At 36.3% G+C, this 25434-nt stretch overlaps 1 protein-coding gene across 1 annotated transcript in view; it reads right to left on the reverse strand.

The window, feature by feature from the left end:
- Positions 1-25434, reverse strand: part of LOC136812598 (dynein axonemal heavy chain 5-like) — a 60196-nt gene that overhangs the window by 19365 nt on the left and 15397 nt on the right. Inside the window, exons 23-56 of the mRNA XM_067069125.1 lie at positions 25087-25291; positions 23904-24412; positions 23302-23456; positions 22026-22247; positions 21442-21705; positions 20781-20899; positions 20326-20429; positions 19717-19912; positions 18882-19125; positions 18129-18328; positions 16997-17150; positions 16044-16207; positions 15272-15503; positions 14118-14255; positions 13622-13699; positions 12971-13117; positions 12448-12620; positions 12020-12110; positions 11505-11592; positions 10818-11005; positions 10152-10424; positions 9467-9685; positions 8765-9010; positions 8222-8409; positions 7749-7803; positions 7405-7518; positions 6812-6973; positions 5126-5248; positions 4326-4442; positions 3399-3533; positions 2735-2857; positions 2007-2402; positions 1100-1334; positions 366-514 (exon numbers count right to left, since the gene is read on the reverse strand). Coding sequence (XP_066925226.1) covers positions 366-514; positions 1100-1334; positions 2007-2402; positions 2735-2857; positions 3399-3533; positions 4326-4442; positions 5126-5248; positions 6812-6973; positions 7405-7518; positions 7749-7803; positions 8222-8409; positions 8765-9010; positions 9467-9685; positions 10152-10424; positions 10818-11005; positions 11505-11592; positions 12020-12110; positions 12448-12620; positions 12971-13117; positions 13622-13699; positions 14118-14255; positions 15272-15503; positions 16044-16207; positions 16997-17150; positions 18129-18328; positions 18882-19125; positions 19717-19912; positions 20326-20429; positions 20781-20899; positions 21442-21705; positions 22026-22247; positions 23302-23456; positions 23904-24412; positions 25087-25291 — 6206 coding nt within the window. The remainder of the gene's footprint in view (positions 1-365; positions 515-1099; positions 1335-2006; positions 2403-2734; positions 2858-3398; positions 3534-4325; positions 4443-5125; positions 5249-6811; positions 6974-7404; positions 7519-7748; positions 7804-8221; positions 8410-8764; positions 9011-9466; positions 9686-10151; positions 10425-10817; positions 11006-11504; positions 11593-12019; positions 12111-12447; positions 12621-12970; positions 13118-13621; positions 13700-14117; positions 14256-15271; positions 15504-16043; positions 16208-16996; positions 17151-18128; positions 18329-18881; positions 19126-19716; positions 19913-20325; positions 20430-20780; positions 20900-21441; positions 21706-22025; positions 22248-23301; positions 23457-23903; positions 24413-25086; positions 25292-25434) is intronic.

The raw sequence follows: 25434 nt of genomic DNA on the forward strand, positions 1-25434 counted from the left end.
TCATCATTTTTGAAACGTTTGAATGATCTGTTTCAAAGGTATTTGAGTTCCTGAGTTTCACATGGATCCGTAGCTCAATGGTAGAGCAAATGTCCGCGAATGATGGTTGCGAGTTCGAATGATGGTTGCGAGTTCGAGTCTCGCCGGATCCGTTGGTTATCCAACGGCTCTGTTGGCTGGTCAGAAGACAACATGAGAGCGACTGTATTCACTTCATTGTAATAAAAACCTCAAAATTCATGACTATTGCAACTTTTTAAGAGGGCTGGAAACAAGGATTTCCGATATGAATGTGTGTATAGCCAAGTCAAAACTTCAGATTAACACAAGAACAGCTTTTTGAATTCGTATGTCATTTTTCTGACCTTGAAAAAGACGAGATCAATATTTCCCCCTCTTGTTGCTTCATTGTATTGCTGGAGAAACATTTGCAAACGATCTTTCAATGAATCTAAACTCGATATCGGTTCATATATCTTTGGCGTGTCTACCTCCAGGTCGTCTGGTTCGTCTCCTACAAGAAAGATATAGAATCCCAAATTATTTCATGACATACCATGTCAAAATTTGATACTAGTACTAAACGCAATTAAAACGTTTGCTTTAAAAAACAAAGCTAGACTTTTTGGGGTTAGTTCTTGCAGATTTTGATTTTACATTTAATATATAGCAGTGGTATTTTATGGCTAAATGAAGGTCTGATATGAACAAAGTCAATGAATTCTTGTTCTAAGTGAGAAGTTACTATCCGAAACGGTAATAATAATGCATTATACCAATATTCATAGTAGAAATCTGGAAGTAATTTAAATTGTGCTAAATTCTGATGAAGCGGTAACTCTGATCATGATATCACGTAATTTTTTGTCTTCAGTCACGATCACGAAAGTCACACATCCCTTACAAAAAGCCCAAATCACACATCACGGCTCAAAGATTTGTCTAATCACGATCACGTTTTGACGTCTCGTTACGCAATCAATCACGAAAAAGAATCTCCAAATCCACGTCATCACGCAAACTGCTTGAGGCCTTATAAAGGGACATTAAAACGTAAATAGGAGATTTAAATCGAATCTCCTGAGTTTAGAATACAAACCTGTCAGTTCTGGTGCATCTCTTAAGAAGTCCACAAAGTAAGGTTCATCCTGCATGGCTGATGTTTGTTCTTGACCAAAATCTTCTTCAACGGTACTCTTCAAACATTTCAAAAACCATGCAGTATCTTGTTCGTTTACGCATCGATCGGAAATCACTCTACAACATTCGTGTTTCCATAAATCGAATAAAACATCTTTACTTGTGATCACTTCACTGATGACATTCAGCATACCCTGAAAAAGCAAAATATATCACATAATGGAAGGACATTTGACTTAAAACAAGAATGAATCACATCACTCCTGCCTCAATGTCCAATTAAAGGTTTTTCACACAGTGGGGATGAAAATCTACAGTATATCAAAATCTCAATGGGGACATAAATTCTATTATTCTTAAGTCGAAAAGTCCAGTTGGGATGGTTTTGGAACGCAATTTTTTCCATTGAATTCCAAATGGGGATTACATGCTGGGGGTTAACTACTTTGGATGAGGTTCAAGTATTCTTAAGAGGGTAGTATTCTTTATGTATTCTTTTCTTTTTCGACTTTACTTTTATAAACATGAGAAATAATCAATTTGAGAGTTCGAGACTTTTGAGTGCACATTAGGAGCTAAAATTATATTTCTACCTCAAAGTTTCAATTTAAGCGGTTTTTTCTATTAACCAAATACAAAATGACTGCATTCTTATCAAATTCAGTGAAACTCATCCTAGAGGGTATTCTTAGGATATTCTTAGGATATGCTTACGATTCGGCCGATTTTCACCTTCATCTTATAGAAGATAGTCTTATAAAAAAGCCCGTAGATCAAAGTCAATTTCCCAGCGAGACTGAAATTGAGGAATAATTTCCCCAAAATTTTTGTAAACAGGAAAGGTAATTTTAACAAGAAAAACCTACCTGCCAAATTCTTGACAAATCTCTCAAATTGAAAATATAATGAAATTTAGCTGGCGTTGGTAACATTTTCACTTTAGTGCGTTGCCATAGTTTTCTGGTGCACAACACCAATCTTTTAACAAGGTCTGTGATCTCAGATGAAAAACCACGTTCTTGGCAAAAATGTCCACAACCAATTGTCTGGAAGATTTTATCGATTGATGTATTTGAAGGTAGAGTGCAATTTAGGATGGTGAATTGTCGTTTCAGTCTCTGTGGGATGTCATTACGACCTCCTCCTGGATGGATCATGGCAGCAATAAATTGAATGTCAGCAATTGTGGTGAAATCACCAGGTTTCTCAAGGCTGTAGAATCCTTTCAATTCCATGACTTGACGAACAATCTCGTTCGTAATCTGTTGAAAGAGAAATTTTAGTCTTTATAAAATATACCCGTCATGGACATTGGCAAGATTTTCTTATCATCGTGAAAACTTTCAAGAATAAAAAACCATGTTATGAATGTCGGATTCGATTGTATGGAGCTTCTCAAAAATTTCTATAAATTCATTGTCTTAAAATTTGAAACATTTTGACCATCGTATAATTTTCTGGACGGATGTATCCTACTTGCATTCTTCATGACCAGCAAAACGTTATTGGTTCCAATGTTCTAAATATTCTTCCTAATGGCTACTGCTTTACTATTGTGTAAATGGTTATAAGAAAATATGGTGATAATACTCACCTGGTCTCCCCATTCATTGATAACAGGCATATTAATATCATCAATGAAAACAGTCATTTTTCGTCCAGCCGGTGGCCCATAAGTGCTTCCCATGCGTTTGTCTACATAACTTTCAATTGTTCTCTGCAAGAAAGTTAAAAACAATTGTAGATTGTATTTATTGTTGAATTCGTTTCTCCTGTCTACTATCGAGAAATATGTTTGTTGATCCCCTAAATTTCAACCTCATAACCTAGGTGTATTCAACAACATCTGTGTCTAGCTGCTAGATACATAATAAAGGGAGATTTAAAATCTTTTTGACACGTTCACTGCCAACTATTAGTATACTCGTATTAGAGGGTTAAATGCCGGCAGTACTTCAAAGACCCATAACTTACGATATAGTAATTTCCAATCGTTTTTTATTGCATTTTAAATTTACATGAAATTTTGCGTCGATTGGTATACAATTTGAAGGTATTTGAAAAACTCAGGCCACAGAAGCCTCTGAAAGTCCAACTTTTAAGAGGTCGAAATTTTGACTTCTAAAAAAGGCTCGGCAGTGAACGTGTTAAAAAACCCAGAAATTGTTTGAGCTGGGGTTTTCAAATTTTGAATTTTGTCCACAGAAAAGTTTAGTGCTTTTTACAAAGAAAATCTTTTAAAATCGACCAAACCATACCTGGAACATGTTTGGAACCGTTGCAGATGAGAAGTTCATATTTTTGAAGAGATGTTGTTCAGGATTGTATTGTTTACAATAATTTTTGACCATCACTGTTTTGGCTGTTCCCTGTTCACCGATCAGAAGAACGGCCTGAAAACAAAGAGAAGGAAGTACAGTGGAGGTTCTCTAATTCGATCTTCAAGGGGAATTGAATTTTCATCGAATAAGGGAGCTTATCAAATAAGTTTATGAGAGTTTCTTGTTGACGGGGACTTTAAATTTCATCGAATAAGGGAGCGTATCGAATAATAGAACGTCGAATTAGAGAGCGTCAACTGTATTACGTAAGGTTCGTATCTCTGGAGATTGTTAGAGCTATTGGTATGTAGAATTTTCAAGTATATCTTTTATACTCTTCTAAGTTCGATTTTGGGATATTCTGCAGTTCGACCCGCAAAATCAAGGGCTGTAAAACGCTAATTTTTTGTCTTTCTCAGTCATTCAGGTTCTAGACAAAATTAAAAACTAACCGTCTACGATGCAAAAAAACACAGCCTTTATAAACCTGACATTCTTAGCTGATTAGATAAAAACATTTGTTTAATTCAAAATCGTTTTCATTCCAAAGAGCATAGCAAGAACTGGCCTGTAGAAGATTAAAGGTTTTTGCTAGAAATGCAGCTATGTTGCCATGACTATCAATCATGGTCACAAACTTCTGTAAAGCCCGAAGGGCAAAATTTCGTGCTTTAAGCTTTTACGAACAAAAAAAAGTAAATCCAAAAAATATTGTTGCCATTTGTTTTCCAAAACCCGTAAAGCTTCTGATTGGTCAAGTGCTGAAATTCTATTGTAATATCACGTGACCTTGATTGAATTTTCTACTGAACCAGGGCACATTTTTCAGCGAAAGCGCTCTATCTAGTCGGGTTTGATCATTACCTTATTCTGTTTAGCAATGGTGTTGACGAGAAAGACAGTTCTTGTGTTATCGACATTCGGTACAAGGATGGATGAATATTCTGGTGTACTGTCGGTTGGATAAGTGTACTCAATCACCTTTAAAAGAAAGACAGAAAATAAACCCTTCAAACCCGAGTGACGTGTATACACGTTCTAAATTTGCCAATATACCAAGTCCTATACTTAAGGCTATAACTACTGACCACTTGATTTCAAAGGGCATAAACAAAATGCTTTTAGAAAGAGTATAAAAATACCTTGCTAATGGTACAAAAACCATTGTCTAACTCTCAAGTTACAAGCTTTTATGCCAATTTGAAGTTTTGAATTTCGAAAAAAAGGCTGGAAATTTTCAAATTTTTAAATTTTAATAATGTTGCGCACTAGGTTAAGTTGATACACTTGTGCATTGTGATTTCAAAAAATTTCAGTACTGTAGTCTTTATTCGTGCCGTAAAGTAAAGAAAAAAACCTCATGGAAAATCTATTTGGTGCTTGAAAATGTGACGTATAATACAAAGAAACAAACAGTCTGATTTCATTTAAGTAGCGCTTAATATTCTCAACCAGGAGATTGGGAAAGTATTTTATGATCGTAATCTGCTCTTTGATCGCGTAGATGCATTTGGCAAGATTTTGCGAGAATGCATGAAATTCTTTAGCCTTTATACTAAATGTCAAAGCTTTTTTAAGTGAAGTGATCACTAAAAATTTTCCCCTTTCCCCAATTTTCTAAAACAATTGAAAATTGGGGAGTGAGAAATTTAGTTCATGTCAACCTTGTGATCCCAATGTTGCCATTCTCCATCATCAGTGACGTAATATTCAAAGATGGTACTCTCGTCACGACATTGTGGTAAATCTAACTGGTCTTTGAAAGTCGATCGCATGTATTCTTCCATCTAAAATGGAAGAGAACATTTTTATATTGACATTGACTTGGGAATTGGATAGGTTATGTATTTAAGAAACAAATACTGTAATTCAAACTTCAAAGTGTCATTCACAATTTCAGATTCGATCTTCATTTTTTTTGTCGGAAAAAGTGAATTTGGACTAAGATGGGTGACAAATTCATTTCAGTCTGAAGGAAAAAAATTTGTTTATCAATCGTTGGACTACATTAGTTTAGGTATAAACTTATTTCTTTTTTTATGATTTTTGTTGGCGAAAAAACAACAAAAATCATAAAAAGAGAAATAAGTTTATACCTAAACTAGGACTACATGATCGCCTTGTGAAATACACCTATCAAATCTTCCGCTAAAAGATTCACAAGAGATCGGTATCGGGATCACTGACCTTTATATAACCCTGGACCAAACAATATCTGCCATCTTTGATTGGAGTTTTTTTAGAATTGGTACCCAAGGAGAAGCCATTGCAATGTTAAAAATTAACGTCTAACGCCGCTACATCATCAAAAGAATTTGAGGAAAAGTAGACCTAGCGCTCTCGATGCATTTACACCGCTATCGAGTAGTGCCGACATTAGGGTACCAATTTTCAAAAAACTCCGATCAAATATTTTGCTTGGCTGGGATTGAGAAGCTTTGTCCAGGGTATATAAAGGTCAGTGATCGGGATCAACATTTCATGTCTAACGTCGAGATTATCCAATCGGAAAACACTCATTGACATTTTTACGTTATTTGAAGCTGATAAAATCGAACTCAAACCCCTTTGTGATGTAAGAGGTGATAGGTGTATACCCCTTTCCATAAATTACGTCACAAACATCACTTGCCTCGTATTCAAACAATTAGTACTAGTAATCGTATGGTTTGGAGTGCAATTAACGATTAATCACGAGTAACAAAGGAGAAAATAGTAATTTGCACGAGTCCGAAGGACGAGTGCAAATTACGGTATTTTCTCCTTTGTTACGAGGTAATCGTCAGTAAACATTCGAAAACCTCCTTTTTTTCTTTTGTTTAAAAAGAAAACATTGCAGTGTAATTTTTCTTTGTTTTCAATTAAAAGAAGCTATTGTAACGTAAAATTTCTTTGTTCTTTTTTATATTGAAGAAAAAAAATGTCTTTGTTTTTTATTATATAGTAAAAAAAAGTCTCTGACACAGGACTTGGGAGAGAAAAGAATAAGGGGACAAAAGTGTCCCCCCGTCGAAGAGTGCAAAAAGTGGTAATAGTGCAATTAACGATTAATCGCACTCCTCTAAACCAATCAGATTCGAATAATTTTGCACGGCTGACGATTACCATGGTAATTATGTCCCTTGAGACATTAAATGGTTTTTTTATGAAGAAAGTAGTTTTGATAAAATCCGCTGAGAGTTAATCACCATGGCAATAATTTCAAAACGAGGCAAGTGATGTTTGTAACGTGATCCATGAAACAGTCTATTGGATAGGGTATTTAATGTATGTATTTAAAAAAAAAATAATTAAAACTTCGCAATTTCAACCCCTTGTAACGTGAGAGTTAATATGTGTCTTTTTTTAACCTTTTTTCTATCATCGAGTTCAAGAACAGCTCCTAAACTCCACATGATCGCAAACAAGAAGAGTTTCCTCAGATGATTATGGTTCAACGTTTTTCCTTCATCCATTGGTATTAAGCCTTGTAACAAATTGATGGCCTGCATTATTTGATTGCATTCTAAGACCTATTGAAAATAACGAGATAAAATTACACTTTCTTCCAAAAATGACGAGTCCATCATATTTTCCTAAGTCATTGGAACTACACTGTCCTACTTGATACCAAATGAAATTTAAATTGGTTCTATTGTTTGAAATATTGTACGATAGAGTCGATCAAATACAATAGATAATATCTGCTACAGTCGTCTTAGCCTGTAAGAAACTCTTCTTCGCTGACTGAAAAAGATAACGTTCAAAATATAAAAAAACGTTCGTAGGCGGGTTGGTACAGGCTACAGCCGTCTAAATTTCAATCACTTGGTGAAATGAAGATCCACCTATTATATTTTTTACAATGTTTTCAACAGCGTACGAAAGGAAATCAGGAGATTTTTTGTGATTGGATTATAATTATTAGCATACTGGAAAGTTTCAGAGTCTAAGTTTTTCTTACTTCCAATTTAATAACCAAGTTTTGATCGACAAACAATCGAAGATCATCAAAAACTGATTCGAAGAGTGGGAACAGAGTTTCTCCTTCCACTGGGTTCCGTACTTTCAACCAGCCCTATAATATTGAGATAGACACGTATGTTTTTAAAGGACTACGAACTTCGATTGATTAATTTTCGCTATATTTAAGGCCACTCCCAGGATGAAAACACGGTGCACTGTTTAATTTTCCAGAAGTAGTTTGTCAACTTGTGATCTCGAGATATAATTCATGGTATCGAGTGGAATCTTTGGTATATTATGAAGCTGTTTCACTGTTTATCTATTTGAAGAATACATTCTTACGTTCAATATAGGTTTCCAATCCAATCCAGAAGAACTCATATAAACCATACCATTCCTAAAAAGGAAAACTCGTAGTCAATTAACGAGTTATTGTGGCCCTAAATAACCAATGTGTTTGAAAAAAACTTTAAAAAACGTAAAAAAACGTGACCTTATAAGCGAGAGAGCTACTTCCAAAGACTTAGCGATTGAGAGGGGCTAGAACCGGCTGGGCACTGTAGTTTTGCCAGGAAACAGATTCCATACAAGGCTGAGCAGGTTCTCAATGGTCCTAAACCTCGTTGGACACTCCCTTGCAAAGGATTAATGACCACATTAACCAGGCTCCTTGATAAATTCTAGCTGAAGTGTTGATTAAGAAATATCACTTAGTGCTCTGAACACATGATAGTTGATAGAGTTTTTGTCCCTGGTAAAGTAGTAGATCTTTACCACCTTCAGTGGCTAACGTGTCCCTTCTTCCAATAAGTTACCTTGAAACTGTAGCAGGAGACGCATTATCGATATTATGTGGCTCAAACAGGATTTTACAGCATGGTGCCATGGGAATCCGATCACCGTTGGCTAACGTCAATGTCTTGTTGTCATCCAATACGGAGTTGAGATTCTCGATCCAGATTGCGTCAACTGGTCCATCCAACACTATCCAAACGTGTTCACCCTGTTGATATGAAGGCACATACACGTTTTTTATAAGCACAATCTATATAAGAACATGAGGCTTCGATGGCCAAAATATTAAGAATAAGTTATAAGAACGTTTTATATGGACTCTAAAATTCCCAATTTCTGCTAAGGCTTCAAACTGAAAGAGTAAACATCCGAAGGCTTTAAGAATCCTGGATGTTCTTATAAAAAACATGCAATAAAAATTTTCTCGGTCACTTCGAGCACCTATCATATACACAAACTTTTAGGAGATTTGTTGAGCTTTCATTTTCACATCCTAACTAATCGAACTTAAAGTGATTAGAGAGCAAAGCACGACATATAAATCTATGATACAGGCTACTCACCTTTTTCATTTTCAGTGTTTTTCTCCATAAAGCTGAGAAAATACCATCCGTCCAGTCATTGGTGGCGACATCCAGTCTACCAAACATCTGAGGTGCTGTGATGGCTTTAGGATTCATTCTCATCTCTTTATGAGGAGCGACGCATATACTCATTGCTTTCATAAGGGTCTGTATACACGTGGTCTTTCCAGCACCACTCGGGCCCAGTGCCATCATTCCATGTCGCACACGTTGTGTCTCGTAAAGCTGTATGGCGTGAATACGCGGGAATATCATATTTGTAAGAAATACTATCGTTCAAAAGGAATACTTTCACATGGTGCGAATCTGGCTACGCAAAACCCACTTTTTGAAGACTTTAACGGAGATCTGACATTCGAAAATGAGATAAATACATGAAGATGCAATTCTGACGCCAATGAAAATTGTGCAGAGGGCAACTGCCTCCTCCCCAGCGGACGATTTATTTGAGGCGCCGAACAACAAAATTATCTCTGGTTAATTATTTAGGCGCCCCTTTACTTTTCTACACCTTATTAACAGTTGTCAGTCAAGAAGAGAAAAATACCTAAAAATTCTAGACTTTGGTCGACCCACCACGCTACTAAACTGAGATATTTTAGATCACTCTGAAATTCAACATTGTCTTAAATTACTATTTGCCAGTCAAATGTATGAGCATCTCGAGTAAAGGAATTTTACCTGGATAAGTTTCAACACCCATGGTGGATGGAAGATCAAATTAGCTTCTTCTACACATTGTTGTATGGCAGCCTCGATGTCAGGGTATCCAGCCTTATCCAGGGTGACACCCGGGAACAAATCATCAATCAAACTCATGAAGAGCGGCTCATCTTCGTCTACAAGTTTGCTGAGGTTCATATCACGCAAAACACGCATCACGATTTTCTCTTCACTGTCCTGTCATTGTGATAAAAAGCAAACAATTTTAAGGCTTCTGCTCATCCTCTAGCGAAAAGTGTGTATATAGGAGGAATATCTATAGAGATCTGCGATCCAGACTAAGAGATCTTGTTAGAAATCGTTTGATCCATATAATTTGATTTCTGGTGTCACAGGAAAAATTTTGGCTGGCCTAAAATGACAGTCTTGCATCTTCCAGAAACAAAGGTTTTTTTTTATTTTCCGTAAACTTAGGCTATTAGCGAAATCAAAATGTACCAGTTATGTCGAGGAGGTCGGATTTTCCGTCCAAGGGTACCTCTAAAAACTCTCTAGAATAACAAGGGCTCTATGATGTCATGTTAAAAATACAGCTAAACAATCATGATTTCTCTGAAACCTTGTCGGAAATTCAAAAGGGTAAGTACCCCAAAATTTGACCGAAAAACAAGGCGGTCTCTTGTAAATAGGGGGAAGTTCTTACCTGCGGGTTTGCACGTTTGGCTGCTCCAAGCGTTCTCAATACTGATAAAATATTCCTCAAACCAAAATCATAATGAACTTGTTTCGACAATTGTTCTTCACATAATTTATACAACGTGAAAAACTTTCTTGCAAGCATTATATTCTGTATGAAACCACAAGCGGCGAGCTTGACTCTCATGATGATTTGGCGGTCGGGTACCATCATGGCTACCGTACGGAACTGAATTTTCAAATTCTCTGGAAGTTCTTGTCGGCCGGCGTACCCAGGGTTCTAAGTGAGATAAAAGAAATCTTTTTAAAAAGAATTTGAAATTCCTTATAGGATTTAAATACAGAAAAACGACCATTTTATAGGATTTGCAATACTGGTTGTGTATCGTGTATTATGTTCCCATTATGTTTTGAAAAAATTATATAACACTAAGTCGGTGAAAGAGTATCTTTCTATGCCTGCCTTTTGTTAGAGCTTAGAATGATGTAACCGAAAAAGCCGACTGTATACCACCGTATTTGAGTTTAGAAACGATTCTTGGATGAAGAGGGTAAAGTAAATACCCAGGTTAATTATCCGAGAGCAAAGAGCGATTATCCATTGGGAAGAGAGCTATAGTATCGGATAATGTTGCTTAAAGAAATTGCCCTGTTGCAATTAATATCCACTTACCATAGTTAAGAAGAGGCCGAATTCGGGATCCAGTGAGACCACGTCACCATCAGTGAAAATGAATTCTTTCTTTCGTTCTTTCTTAGCCATCAATACAATGTAGATTTGTTGAGCAGCCACAGATAACACTGGTAATTCGATTCGATTGAACTCATCAAAACATCCCCAACTTCCTGATTGTGCCAAACCTGAAAGGTAAGAGGAAAAAAATCGTGTGTGAAAGTCATTTTCTACAGTACAGTAGATTATAAAAACAGAAACTTTTGATTTGTTTTTCATCAGGTGATTGTCGGCAGAGGTAACCGACTCGGCTACCCAGTGGTATTGTAGTAGGGAAAAATCTTAGGATCTGGGGTGAATTTGTTATGCCTCTAGTCATCTAGAAATCTAGAAAATGAGAAAATTGCAGAAAAGGTCGACTATTTCATTGACTATAGGGAGAGGTTAGTGTGGCAAGCAGCTTCCCAAGGTCTCGAAAATTTAAAGATAGTCATGTGGCCTATATTCATCAAGTAATTCGATTTTTCAACGAGTTGGGAAAAAAAGATTCTCAGGTTTTTGTCACTTTGAATTTTATTTCTCAGCTTTTTGTTACTTTAAATCAAGTTATATGCCAAAAGTCGGTATGTACCTCTAATCGTCTTTCGAAACCAAGAAGGAACCAACACGAAATTATTGAATGCATACCTTTATAAATTCTTCCCAGACCTCGATAATCCATTTGATCTGAGCAATTAAACACGACCACATACTTGCCAAGTGCCTTCCCCATATCCTAAACAAAAAGTGTGTAATTGTAAAAATCATAAACATCGGTTTTGATTGTCTAGATTGACGCAACTCTTTGCACTTTAAGATTTTCTTGATCATTCCCGTAGCGAGTCTTCAATTAAAATGGATGAATTTCTAATCTCCTAAATCGGCGAAATCTAATGGTGTCACGATTCTTCATTGGTAGAAAATCAAACCAAAGATTATGAAATTAATCGTATGCCAGGGCTAATAATACTATGGGCTGTTGACCCTTGAGAGGGTGTTCAGCAAAATAGATTCTGGGTATAAACGGGTCAGTTTTTATCATACGTCTCTCTAGGGAAAACAAAAACATAACATATATGGACTGGAAAGGGTCAGAACTGTCCCCCGATATGACTGACAGCTCAGTGGCATTGAGAATCTTCAATGAATGAAAAATGAAATACCTTCGTAGTTTCAGTCTTGCCGGTACCTGCAGGACCAGCTGGTGCACCTCCCATTGACATGTGCAATGCTTGTGCTAACGTGATGTAACATCTGAAAGAGGAAAAATGGCGGGAAAAACTCTCAAATAAACTATAAAGAGCTCTGTTTATTTTGATGTTTATGGTTTAAGGTCAAGATCACCTAGGCTGCTGGCATCCACAAGCGGATTCGTGCTTCTTAAACTACCAATGTTTTTGTAGGGGTCTACGATTCAGACTAAAGATTACCTAGTTACCTAGATATCCAAAATTCAAGAGATGCTACGTATGCGAACTTTGCAAATTCATAGATTGAGTGCAGCTAAGAATGCCAAAAACGCCAGCGCAATTTGAACCAAATATTGACTGGCATTTTTCACAAAAACTTTAGATTTATTTAGCACACCGACCTGTCAGTGAGAGGGGTGATCACCAATCGATCCGTGCATCCAAGAAATTCGTTTTGATATTCAAAATCAACATCAGTGATGGAGACAATGCAATGATCGTTCTCATCCATGAAGTAAAATCGTGATTGTTTCAACCATTCAAAATCACTCGGTGATTTCAGATGCATTTTCACCTATGAAGTCGAGAAAGCAAGTTAGTGTAATTCTATCGTTTAATATTCAAACGGGTGGGATATGTCATCATTAGACGATGAAATGTGTCTTTTACTTACTGGGATAAACACGCAAAATATTTTGGGTTTACAGTCGATGATGCCAGTGGTCGCTAAAAAGCCTGTAACGCCATCTTTGCCAGGCCTACTGTCAAAGAAATCTCAAAAATCTTCTCTACTTTTGAACTAACCACATATGTTGCATCCAACGAAAGTTTCTAGGGCTCCTAAGGGTTGCTTCCCCCTAATAGATTGTTTGGCTATTTGTTTAATATGTAAATGACCCCACAAGAAAATCAAGCACTACTTACCAAATCGTCAAAGATGTCTCTCTGATGGACATGAATCGTGACCAAAGTTTCAAATTTCACTCGTTCAAATTTGGTCAAATCTTTTGTGGTGACATCAATCAGTTCGTTTAGAATGTCCAAGAAAAATTGATTTGTTTGACTCATAATCTAAAAATGGACAGGTAGAATACAGTTAAAATCTATATTTCGACAACGGAATATTGGCAAGAAATCTTATTTATCTTGGAAAATTAATAATTTTTTAAATAATTTTTCAATATAAATATCTTGCCTTTTAAAAGTCCGGCGTTACATACCTGTCCTGCTGCAAATCTAGTAGCCCCCAGGCTTATCTAAACAATGAGTGACTTGAAGTTTAGAATGGGTGTGGTGCTTATCCTCGAGAATCTAATTTCTGGTCCAATACAAACAGGCAGCGATTTTTTAGAATGATTCTTGTCAACTACTTGTAGGTGCCTAATAAACGGACCCGACCCACCTGTTGACTTTTCAATTTTTTTCCGACCCCGTTTTATTAATACTTGGGCATATTTCCAGAAGTCAAAAGAAAAGGCCCTTATTTTGCTCTAAATAGCCCCTGGAGCCCTCTGCCCCGTTTATCTGGCACCTGAGAGTAATATAATGAAACACCCTGAGACATGCTTTTAGTACCTTTTTCTCAGCTTTAGCACGTGATAATGCAACTTCTGCTTCTCTTGTCCACAACATTTGTAATCCCAGCAATCCAACCTAAAAATTGGATAGTAAAAATTCTTCAAAATCAGTTCAAACAGATAGCTATTGCATTTATATGTGGAGACTCCATAACTCGAACACCCACGGGGAACACAAGTTTGTTCGAGTTATGGAGACTGGATTATAAGGCTTTGTTTGAAAGGCCCAGCAAACTTGTTCGAGTTAAGGAGACATTAGAGTTATAGAGATTCGAGTTGAAGAGACTCCATTGTATTCATATTCGCCTTCAAGTTTTGTGCAAGTTGGATTTATCAAGAATCAGCTCAAACAGAAAGCTATGGTTGTATTTAGTTATCATGAGTTTCCGTGGTCTCGGGAAGACAGTCAATAAGAAGTCAATTTTATACCATAGTTGCTCTGCTACTATCGGAAACAATGAAAAATAGTCTGTTTAAGTTTTTAATTGCATTACCTGAGCTGGATAATTATTCAAGAATTCGATCAAATTGAAATTTTCGTCAGCAATGGTGATAGCAGATTGTCGGATGACTGCATGCAATGAATTTTTTGATTCTTGCAACAATTGACCAAGCCATTGTTCGACGTTACCCTGAAACACACACAAAGGGTGATAGTTAACAGAACGTCATAACAACATCCATTTGACGTGCCTAACGTTCTTATGACGTTCAAACAACGTTGTTCAACAACCTGAGGACCGTAATAACTGAGCTCGATTTAAAACATTGGAAACAATTTATCAGCGAGCCAATATCTTTGATTTAAGTTTCAGGAAATTTGATAATCAACTTTCCTTTCTGTGCACCTCTCTATGTGGTACCCACCTTTATAGGGGTTCTGTTAAACACATATTGTATTTGATGATGCCTTTGTCCAGAATTTTTAAAAATCGGTTCTTACAAGGTTCTTATGTTTACGTCCTTTTGCTTTCTTACCAAAAGTCAGAAACTTGTAACTTGAATATTTTGATATGAAAAAAGTTAGGCAAAAATATTTTGAGGTTTTGCCAAGGACAATAAAATTAATCCATTTGTCAAACCATCTGATTTTACCTTAAAGTATCAAGTATAAGTAATAACCCAGTATCGTTTTCATGCATCAAACAGGGATTTTCAAGAAGATAAACAGCCAATCCCGTTACGGTGATATTAAAAGAAGGTTCACTATACTGATGACTCTTGCTAATTCGAACTCATAGGGGTAATCTTATTTGTTCGAATTACAGAAAGAATCGTATTATAGAGAGTATTTTAAGAAGGTTTTCTCCTTACGGGAAGTTGATAATGGGCTATTCCAGAAATAGATCCAAAATCCACGGTCGTCAGTAAAATCGGGTGGTCCAAAAGAATGGGAGAAAAAATCCAAGACGGTTCGGAAAAATTGGAAAAAAAATCCAGGGGGGTCACCTTTTAAAAAAAATACCTCCTCAACATAGGGGGTACAAATAGCCTAATCTGGAATAGCCCGATAAGTTCGAATTATAGAAGTGCGAGAGTTAGCTGTATTAATCAAACGCTCTCAATATCGTAAGATTAACCAATCTGAATTTCTCAACTTTGCTCAAACATATATCTGTTGATTAAAAAAGAAGAATAGTAATTTTACCTGTGCCATGACGTGTTTTTGTAGAACAATTTGTTCTTGTTCCCGAGAATTGATTGCAGTAATCATATCATATTGTTTTTCATCAAACGTCACTGTTTTCACATTGTCAAAGACGCCAAGCAAATGTGCTTGGATAGTATGTGAATCTGATGCTTGGCCAAGAATTTCCAGTAAAGCAGGATCACTGACGAAAAAGAAGCGTGGAAACACCAGTCTCTTTTTCTCCAAGTAGCTTTAATAAAAGATAAATTTATAGCATTAGAGATGTTTATCAAACTATCAGCATCAATTCTGGTCAATTAATTCCCTAATCTTAATTGACCCACAGTTTATCAGACACTCTAGTGTGTGTTTTTGTATCTTAAAGGGGTTCAATAATCATGTCAGCGATTCTATTGACTTTCAAGATATTAAAGAGTCAGTAGTAACTTTTCCTTCAGTACTATTCAACGTTGAAAGATTCTTCTTTGTAATGTTGTTTTAGAATTAACTTTGATATAGCGTTCTCTCCGTGGTTGTGATAAATGCAGAAATCCCTATTATGATAACATGGTCATTATTATGGTCATAATAGACTAAACTAACCCTAGATATTCATATTTGGCCCTGGAAAAACACGATGTTTCAACGTTAATAACATAAACACAAAGTTGTTTTTTGGTTCTGTGCAAGTTTCATTTTAAGCGTTTTGATAATGTTGTCAAAATTAGCGTGTATAGTGATGGTTTGCTCTTATTGAGCATTTAATGAGACTTTTTAAATAATATCTTACCCGCTTAAGGATTTCTGACAAATTTCTAATTGTTCCAGGAGATGTGGTAAAAGTTGTGCCAGTGTTTCATCTCCGACACAACACGTGATCACATTCGTTTGCTCATGCGCACGCGTCATGATCTTCACCCATGATTTGTCAATCTGACTGAAACGTTTCGCTTCCTGCAAGAAATTAAAAAACACGGAATGTGGGATAATTTCTTTTTTAAGCGCCACGTAGATAGATTGTCGAGCAAGGTGGCTAAGTTTTTAGTGAAGGTAGAGAAAATATCACCATTCTTCCTTAACACCCTACTTTGAAGTGACTGCGACTTCGAACACAGTCCATTATGTTCAAAGTCTGTGATCGAAACCTTCACACTACCAATCGACAGAACTTTAGTGAAACTCAGTGAGAGCCGCAATGACCAAATATTAAGAACAAGTCATTTTAAGGCTTTATGGCGAGACCAATTTTATTTGTTGTTCTACGGGCAGATTGTTAGCGAAATATGGGTCGCTCGGTCGGTAAAATAAGAATAAATTTTTCATTTATCAGGGTTGGTAAAGTACCGAAAATGTTTTCCAAAAAAAATATCTGGTTCAAAAATTCACTTTTTTCATAATAAAATGTTAGTGTATTTTTCAATTTCTTGTCAAGAATTAATTTTCAGCTTAATTCAAATTTGATTCTCACAAATAACTATTAGGTAAAATATATTGTGGTTGAAATTCAATATTATTATTTTTTTGATTTTAGCAAAAATATGGTCGGTCGGGCCCGTAGAAAAACTAATTAAATTGGCCTTTCCTTATGGACTTTATTTCTTAGGAAATTGCTCAAAAAAACACTTACAAAATAGTGAAAGAATATCTTTATAATAAGGAAGAAATTGCCGAATGCAAATTTTGGATTGTCTAATAAAAGAATGTGTATTTATACATATAATTTTGAAGAGAAAAAATCTTTACCTGTGGCAATTGTTTGGCAATGTCGCCCCCAACAAAGACAGCTTCTAAATAAACCCAAAGGTTTTGTACTGATAACCAATTCTCGATGATTTCTGTGGTGCCTGATAAATTGGCTATCCATTTCTGAATGTTCGCTTTGAATGGTGCGTTGTACCTGCAAAAAGAAAGATGTTGTTTGTTATGGCTCGATGGAAACTAACAAAATTTGATATGGCGCAAAAGGTTTTAGGTACTTTTCTTAGGTTCTTAGCTATTAGACGGATTTTATCGTATTTTGAAGAAGTCTTGACCGAAAGCCAACGTACTCTCGGGTACCTAATAGCCGTCCCCACCGCTAATCAATTTTTCGAAAATTTTCCACCCAGGACATTCTTATTCCAACTCCCCCCCCCCCCCGCTTATTAATTTTTGGGAAATTTTTTTTGAAAGTTCCCTCTTTTGTCCGAATTCTGCTGTATTAGCCTACTTTTCAAAAATTTTCCACCCAAGACATTTTTATTCCAACCTCCCCCCCCGCGCTTATTCCAATCCCTCCGACTATCAGGTACCCGGGAGTACCTGCCATACATCCTTCATTTCTGTATTTAAGAGTCAGGGTTAATTTAAACAAAAGAATATAAATCATAATTCTTGGTGACAAATATTGGATTGGAACTCACGTGGTAAAAGCTGACGCGTCAATTCATTGCTCAAGAAAATTGGGTTTTATGAACGTAGAATTTATTCACTCGATGCAGATGAGTTTTAATTTTGAGGGTAACAGTAACGGCAATAAAAATTATTTCAACACGAAAGGTACTTTTTGCGTCACACTCCAGCCGCACGGGGAGGCTCAAAGAAATTTTTCAAAGATGATAACGTCAGTTGAATAAATTTTGAAAAAAATGTTTTTGAACATATTTATTATGAATATATTATCTTTTAATTATCAGCTATGTTGATATTAAGTCAAATTTGGTTCATAAAAATGCTAATTTTTGAGGCAAGTGTAATGATTACGCCGTGGTGCCATTTCCTAAAGCGAGTAAAAAGAGGTAGAATTCATCTAGTGACAAATTAAAGAAAAATTTTGAAAATACGTCGTGTTTCAGTCGTGTTGGAACATGAAAAGAAAATCAATTCTAAATGTTACCGATTACTCAAAAGTGAACCAAGTACCATCAAACTGTCTTCCATCAAGGAGACAACCTCTGACGTATCGACACCTTTCAGTAAGAGTTCTCCGCGTGATTTGAAAGTTGAAAAGGCTAGTTCATGTGTATTCCAATCTGCAATCACTTGTTTCAACTTGGCTTCGATATCTCGTTCCTTGACAGCTGAGATGCAAATATCCTAAGGAAAAGAAAATCGATACTGTAGAAGAACTGGTTATATTTCTGGATGTTTAAAGTGTAGTACTATTTACAAACCCAAGCTGACACACAATGTTATTTCAACGTTCTACAGACATTGCGAACATTAGATAAACGTGAAAACAACGTTTTGTGTCAGCTGCTGAGGTGGTCTAGTTTAGTGACATCTTGCTTAAATATTGCTCCTTGTAAGATCTTTATGAGACACTGGCTGTTAAAAATTTTCTTCCTAAATTCATGTTGAGAAAACTATTAGCTTGAATACTTATTCATGACTTATGTAAACCTATAACATACAGTATGACACACCGTGTGTCACAGACTCGATGGGAACCTTTCTGGAAAATTCGGCCAAAATTTTGTCCCCATTGGAAAATAAACTTTTCGATTTCGATAGAAATTTTAATCCTCGCTGTGAGAAGAATCTTCACCGGCAAAAAGTTACAAACGTCAACAATAGAACTATTTGCATTTTCTCCTTCACATGTTTCCGTATAAAAGGTTACGTCATAAATATCAGGACATTATCGTACCTCAATATCTTCTTTGCATTCGAGCAATGGAGCTTGCATCAACACTTTCAAGGTGAATGTATCCACAGCTTGAATATCCAATGGATGCTTTGTGACGTCACTGATTCGTTGCCAATGGCGATCTTTCATGGCTTTGTGTGACATCATCTCCAAAAGTGGACAACTTTCGTTGAAATCATCAATAGTTTTCTTCAGATCGATAAATGCTTGCCAATCTTTGAGCGCTTTCGGTAGTTTGCGAATCCTAAATGAAAATTGGGATTTCAATATCAGTGTTAGAAGTTCTTCCTTCTCAGACGAATTGCAGTCTCAGTGAAGTATAGAAAGAAGGTTTTTTCCGTCTCAAAAATCACCACCCAGCTGACACACAACGTTCTTTCAACGTTTATATAATGTTCACAACGTCCATATAACGTCAAATGAACGTTGGAGCAACGTTATGTGCCAGATAGGCAAAGTTCACCAAAATTTCATAATTATTGATAGTAATCAAAAATATAAGTAATTCAAAACCAAAAAATTTAAAAATCCACTGGATTTTTAAATTTTTTGGTTTTGAAATATATTTTTGATTAAAGAAGCTCTACTCCTGGTTGGTTTTATCGAGCACTCTTTGAATATGATTTCACCTTATTTGATTGATAATTATTGATAGTATTGATTTGTTGTGTAAAATCCACTTCCCGCCTAAGATGGAAAGATCTGATCTTTCGATATAAGATTATGGGCTCTATACAAAATGAATAAAATACAGACCAGAGCTATCTTTATATCATATCACAGGACTGATTCATTTTATCCCGTTTATTTCCATTTTGAAAGATTCCAATCTTACCTATTTTGGAATTCCTGCAATTCTCCACTAATCTTATCGATGTCAATATCTGACCATAGAATATCGAAATAACCATTCACTGTTTCAATAACAGCATTGTACAAACTGTACAGTTTCTGCAGTAATCCAAGTTCACGCTTGATTTGTTGGAGTTCTGGATATTCGATCACGGCTAGTCCGAATAATTGTTCACCACCTTGTGAAAATTGAATGCAAAGAAAATATCAGAAAATTGAAATTGATTCGAGTTACGATATCTTTTGTAGATTATACTTTAGTGTAAAATATTTTGAAAAGAACGAAACTATCTTCAAAGATTAGGAGCTGTCCAACTAACGTTTTCAGACCAGAAAGAACGACAAATAGCTATTAAAAACGACAAAAACAAGGACAAATGATAAAAAGAACGACAAAAAATGACATATTTTGCCATCCAAACCCCTATTATCTTATAACACCCATATCGCATTCATTATAAACGACTCCAGTCTTCTCTTGGATAGAATCGCTGTTTTATTTCTCAGAAAGGAAACACTCGATAATTGAGTAATTGAAAGAGTTGGTAAGTTATGAACTAGATCCAAGTCTTTTAAATTAAATGATCAATACTTGAATATGTGATATATTTGCGCCAGAGTTCATCAAATTTAGCTTGAACGATTGAGAGACGCTCGCTAGCTTCTGATGGAGCAAGTCCAGGAACCATTGGACCTCTAAAAATGTTGAAAATACCATTCATAAATCGAATAGGAAAAAATAAACTTAACCTTCCACCTTAATGGTTACCTTATCGGCCCTTTTTTACACCGGCTCTAATATAGCGTCGGCCCCTTTCACATTGACTCTTATTACGCCGAAGTTCGCAATTTCTCCCCATTTTAGCCCGGCCCTAATGCGATATTACGCCATTGACGAAAAATAACGCCATTAAGGTATTTGAAGTTTCGGATATTCTTCCAGCTCATGAAAAATGCATTGAGATATGAATACAACCAGACCTCATAAACTCCTGAAAACTCTTGATAGACATGAAAGTGACATTATAAATTAAGTTTGAAACTTACCTTTCACGATAATCAGTAACAAAATCTTCCAAATCATCTTTGAAAACGGTCACTCCGTTCAAAAGGTTACTCTTAAACTTCGGTTGAATTTCCAAAAGATGTTCTTGGACTGACGATGCCTACAATTATCGGGAGGATTGTGTTAATAAATATCAAATTAGATATTTGCCTTATTGTTTCATTTTTATTGTATTAGGCTAATCAAGGAAGATTTGAAAGAGAATTTGCAGCTAGACTGTCAAAAGAAAGTAGTGGTAGCTGAGAGGTTAAAGGTTGCGACGCTAAAAATTCCTATCCTTCCTGAGTTCTGATTAAACATGAAGCCTAACGGGCTGACTGTCGTTGACTCCGTGAAAATAATCAAACGACTGCCTAAAGGAACCGAGCTACCAACATAGAAAAATAACGAGTACATTGGTTTATAGAATAGACCTTTTCATAAATTACGTCACGAGCAACGTCTACCTCGCTTTCAAAATATTGCTATGGTAATTCCCAGAAGAATTCATTAGAAGCTGACTCATTTTATTAAAAAAGACTTGAAGACTCGATGGATTCAATCACCTTGGTAATGGTTTCAAAAGGAGGCAGTCGTTGTACTCAAAATAATTCATGAAAGGGCCTATTGTATGATTGAAGATGCTAAAATGCTAAAAAATACCTGATCCAATAGTTTTTTCCATGCATATGTCAAGCCATCGACACGTTCAGAATCAGCACTAGAATAAACCAATCCATATCGATTCAACAGAGCAAACGATTCTTCGATTGGACCGATTGTCATTTCAATGCGAATTTCAGCTTCCCGTATTTCGGACAATGCTGCCATGCTTCCTCGGACATCATCAAGGTCATTAATTCCGCGTGATAGTCGTTTAGTTAAGTTATCAATAAATTGGAATATTTCCTCCATATCGGAGCTGGCCTGTAAGTAAAACCATTGTTATTTAGTGGTGAGCATAGGTACAGGATGAAGTAGAATTACAGTTTTCTCTCTCTAATTCGATCTTCAACGGACTAAGACTTTCCTTTGAATTAGAGAAAGATTCGAATACTGTACTATGGAGAATTGATCAGAGTTCTTGTGGTTTTTCGTATGTTGAAAACCCGCTTTAAATCTGTTTTGGTCTCAACATACAAAATATCCTTATTTTTTTCCTTACGGATTTCAGTGTGTCTTGCCTAGTATCTCGACTAGCATACGCTATGTCTATATTTTTTTCATAGAAAATAAAAGTTACGTACCCTATCAGCTAGTGCTTTTCCATAGGTTTGTTTCCAGGCTTGTGCTTCAGTGATAATAGCCTCTTTCAAGGGAGCTGTTTGATACAACACTGCACCAATGGTGTAACTCTCTGGAAGACTTTCTACTAAGCTATGTAATCGATTGTAATGTGAAATTGACGAATCAAATTCGGATAATGATGGTTTGTCTTCTAAGAAGGCGTTCACTGTCACTTCAGGGTCCTGTTGCAAATTGTAAGAAATAAGGATAAAGTTGAGTCTCCATGACTCGAACATTCACGAGGAACGCAGATTTGTTCGAGTTATGGAAAGCTCAAGTTATAAAGGCGTGTTTATAAGACTTTTTTGTCTGAAGGTACCTGGAATCATGCTTAAGCAAAGGAGCCATTCGAGGTATAGAGGTTCGAGGTATAGAGAAACTCTATTGTAAATTCTTAATAAGCTGATTGGACAAAACAAAAAAGTGGTATCAATGCGAAATCAAATATGACTGCATTGTTTGTTTTGAGCGAAATATATGAATTTTGAAATTCTAACTTCTCACCAAAAGGGTGTTTTTTTCTGCAGCGCTGAGAATGGAACTTATCAACCCTTTTCGCATTTAATGTAGCCTGTTAGACGAAAACCGTTTTTTTATCGCGTTTTAAGGGGCCGTCCCCATAGTACGTACGCACTAAAATGTCGAAAATCGAGTACTCCCTCCCCCCTGTATGCAAGCGTACGCAAATGGCTAGACCTCCCTCTGACAAGTTCGTACTTTTTCATTCACCCCCCCCCCTCGGTTGAAGAAAATTTCGAATTCAAATCGTTTGATTCGGACCTTTATTTCATAAATGAAACTCAATGTTTATCAAGAAACTTTTTCTTTTCCTTGATACGTATAACAAGCGTAAAAGTCGACAAAAAACAAGCGAAAAAGGGCTATGAAAAAATTTTCTCTGCGTACGTACATTTTCCTTTGACCCCTCCCCTCCCCTGTATGCAAGCATACGCTTTGAGAAGACCCCCCCCCCCTTAGTGCGTATGTACTATGTGGACGGCCCCTAACAAAAAGAAACAAAGAAAAATTTGGTTTGTGGGAAGGTACTGGCTGCATTTAATAGGGTTGGTAATGAATTTACAAGAAAATGACGTCATCAAATTTGTTGTTTTTAAGATATTTTTAAGGCTTCAGATATGCTGACGTCATTCCTTCCTTGCGAACTCGAATCCAGTCTCCTTACGATTTACAGGTTGATATGTTTATTCATAGAAACAAATTATTGTGACAATTTACCTCTTCCCATAACTTTTTGAATTCGTTGAAAACATCTAGAACTTTTGATGCTTCAATCTTTGAAGAGCTGATAATGGTGCTTAACATGGAAACCATCTTTAAAACATCTTTGTGTTCAGACACAGTCTTGTACAATGATTTGAATGCGGTGTTGACTGAAATAGGTAAGAATACAGAATAAAGCAAATAAGTTGACGCTCACTAATTAGACGTCTCTTATTCTATACTTTTCATTATTCGATAATATTGAAATTCGCCGTCAACAAGCCGTCAACTCTCGCCGTCAACTCTCGTAAAACGACGCTCTACTATTTGGAGATACGCTCCCTTTTCCATGGAAAATTCCCCTTGGAAATCGAATTAGAGAGAGAGAGTCTATTGTAGCTTTATTCCATCGGACAGTGATTTTGCATGTTATGGTAAACATAAGACAAGGTTAAGAATTTCGAAGTAAGAATACACAACTACAATCTCGGAGAATCAAACTACATCTAACCTCGTTGTTTATCACATGTGTATCTTACCCTGTATGGATCCCTGTTCTGAGCCTTAGCAGCGGTTTTTTTCTTTAAAAAGAAGAAATGTATGAAAGTTGTAAGCACCTTTGTTTGAGTCTTCAGAAACAGGGTTTGGTAATTGATGCAACAATTTATGATTCTCCCATTCATAAACATTCTGTGTCATTTTCAAAATGATGGCTGCACATTTATTCAACGTTTGTTGGATATCATCAATACTTGGTTTCATGCTGATCTGTGGAATCTCTAACAAGATGTTGGCAATAAAGAATGGCCCTCTTGAATTCGAATCTGATTCTGTCGAGTACCGGCTGACAGGTTGCATTCGTTTTCTCAGGTAATCGAACGTGACTCGAGTGCATTTGACCAAAGCATCAATGGTCTTTTGGTTGAAATGTGAGATGAGATTCCAATAGGAACATGGCATGCATTCCCAACATCTGTTCCCTTTGTTTCCTTTAGCGCGTGTTGAGTCTGGGATGAGACATGGGTATGTATTTCCATCCCCTAGTTCATCCAACTCTTTCGTTTTTAAATGCTTCTTGATGGTGTCGATCAGGGAGAACGTGTGCGTTTCAGCCAATTCACAAAACCTAAATGTTTTCAAAAAATACAGATTTTTTATCAGAATCCTGTTTGATGCAAGAAAACAGTTTCATATTTCCTCAAAGTAAGCACCACGGATTTCGGGTGTGACGCTCTTTCGATAATCGAATAGTGTACTATAACTTCTTTTTTTCATAAGCAAACAGGCATTAAGTCCAAAGTGTGTCTCGTTTAAAGCTGTTTATGTTTTTGTCATACACGTTCAAATTAACTTACACTAAAACTAACACCCTGTTCGAAATACCGTTTTCCCGTCAAAGTTTTTGCTGAATCCCGGAATCCCGAAAATTGAAAAAAATAAATAAATAACACCGTCACACCGGTTTGTACAGGTTCAAATACCGGCATAATGACAAAAAATAAGGCCAAATACCGTCACCGTCTGATTTTAAAATACCGTTTTCCCGTCTTTTTTTCGTCAAATCCCGTAATACCGTACTAAAAAAGGGCCAATCCCGTCTCACCGTAAAAGTACAAACCCCCCCTAACAACCCTTTAACGTTTAATACAGTAGAGTAACGAAATTTGTCGGAGTTAAGGAGACATTCGATTTACAGGGGTTCGAGTCAAAGAGACTCCACTTTATGAATTTTGATTTGGGTTTAGAAATGCTAAATTCAATGTTGGATTTGAGAGTGTAAAAATGATATTGACAACTTACAAATTCAATGCTTTGATTCTAGCTTTAATAATGGTTTCTGTTGATTGGACGAAATCCTGTGGTTTGATTGGTTGAGGGAATGTGTCGCATAGCAACAGGTTACCGATGTTGTCAACGGTGGCTTCAACGCCACATTCCAAAGTATCATTGAGTTCTTTGATCAAAAGCTCCAATTTTCTCAATGACTTTCTGATATTTTCGATATCTAAAAGAAGAAGGAAATTTTAAAATAACTATGGGTATACAACTGGAAATCTTAAAATCTGGCTTTCTCGGCCTTTCTCTCTTTGTTGATGTCGAAGGAATCTCGTTGCCACGCACCTGTCATGTAATGGAAGCAAGTTTATG

This window comes from Clytia hemisphaerica, unplaced genomic scaffold (genome assembly GCF_902728285.1).
Source record: "Clytia hemisphaerica strain Z4C2 unplaced genomic scaffold, Clytia hemisphaerica genome assembly, whole genome shotgun sequence".
Classification (NCBI taxonomy): domain Eukaryota; kingdom Metazoa; phylum Cnidaria; class Hydrozoa; order Leptothecata; family Clytiidae; genus Clytia; species Clytia hemisphaerica.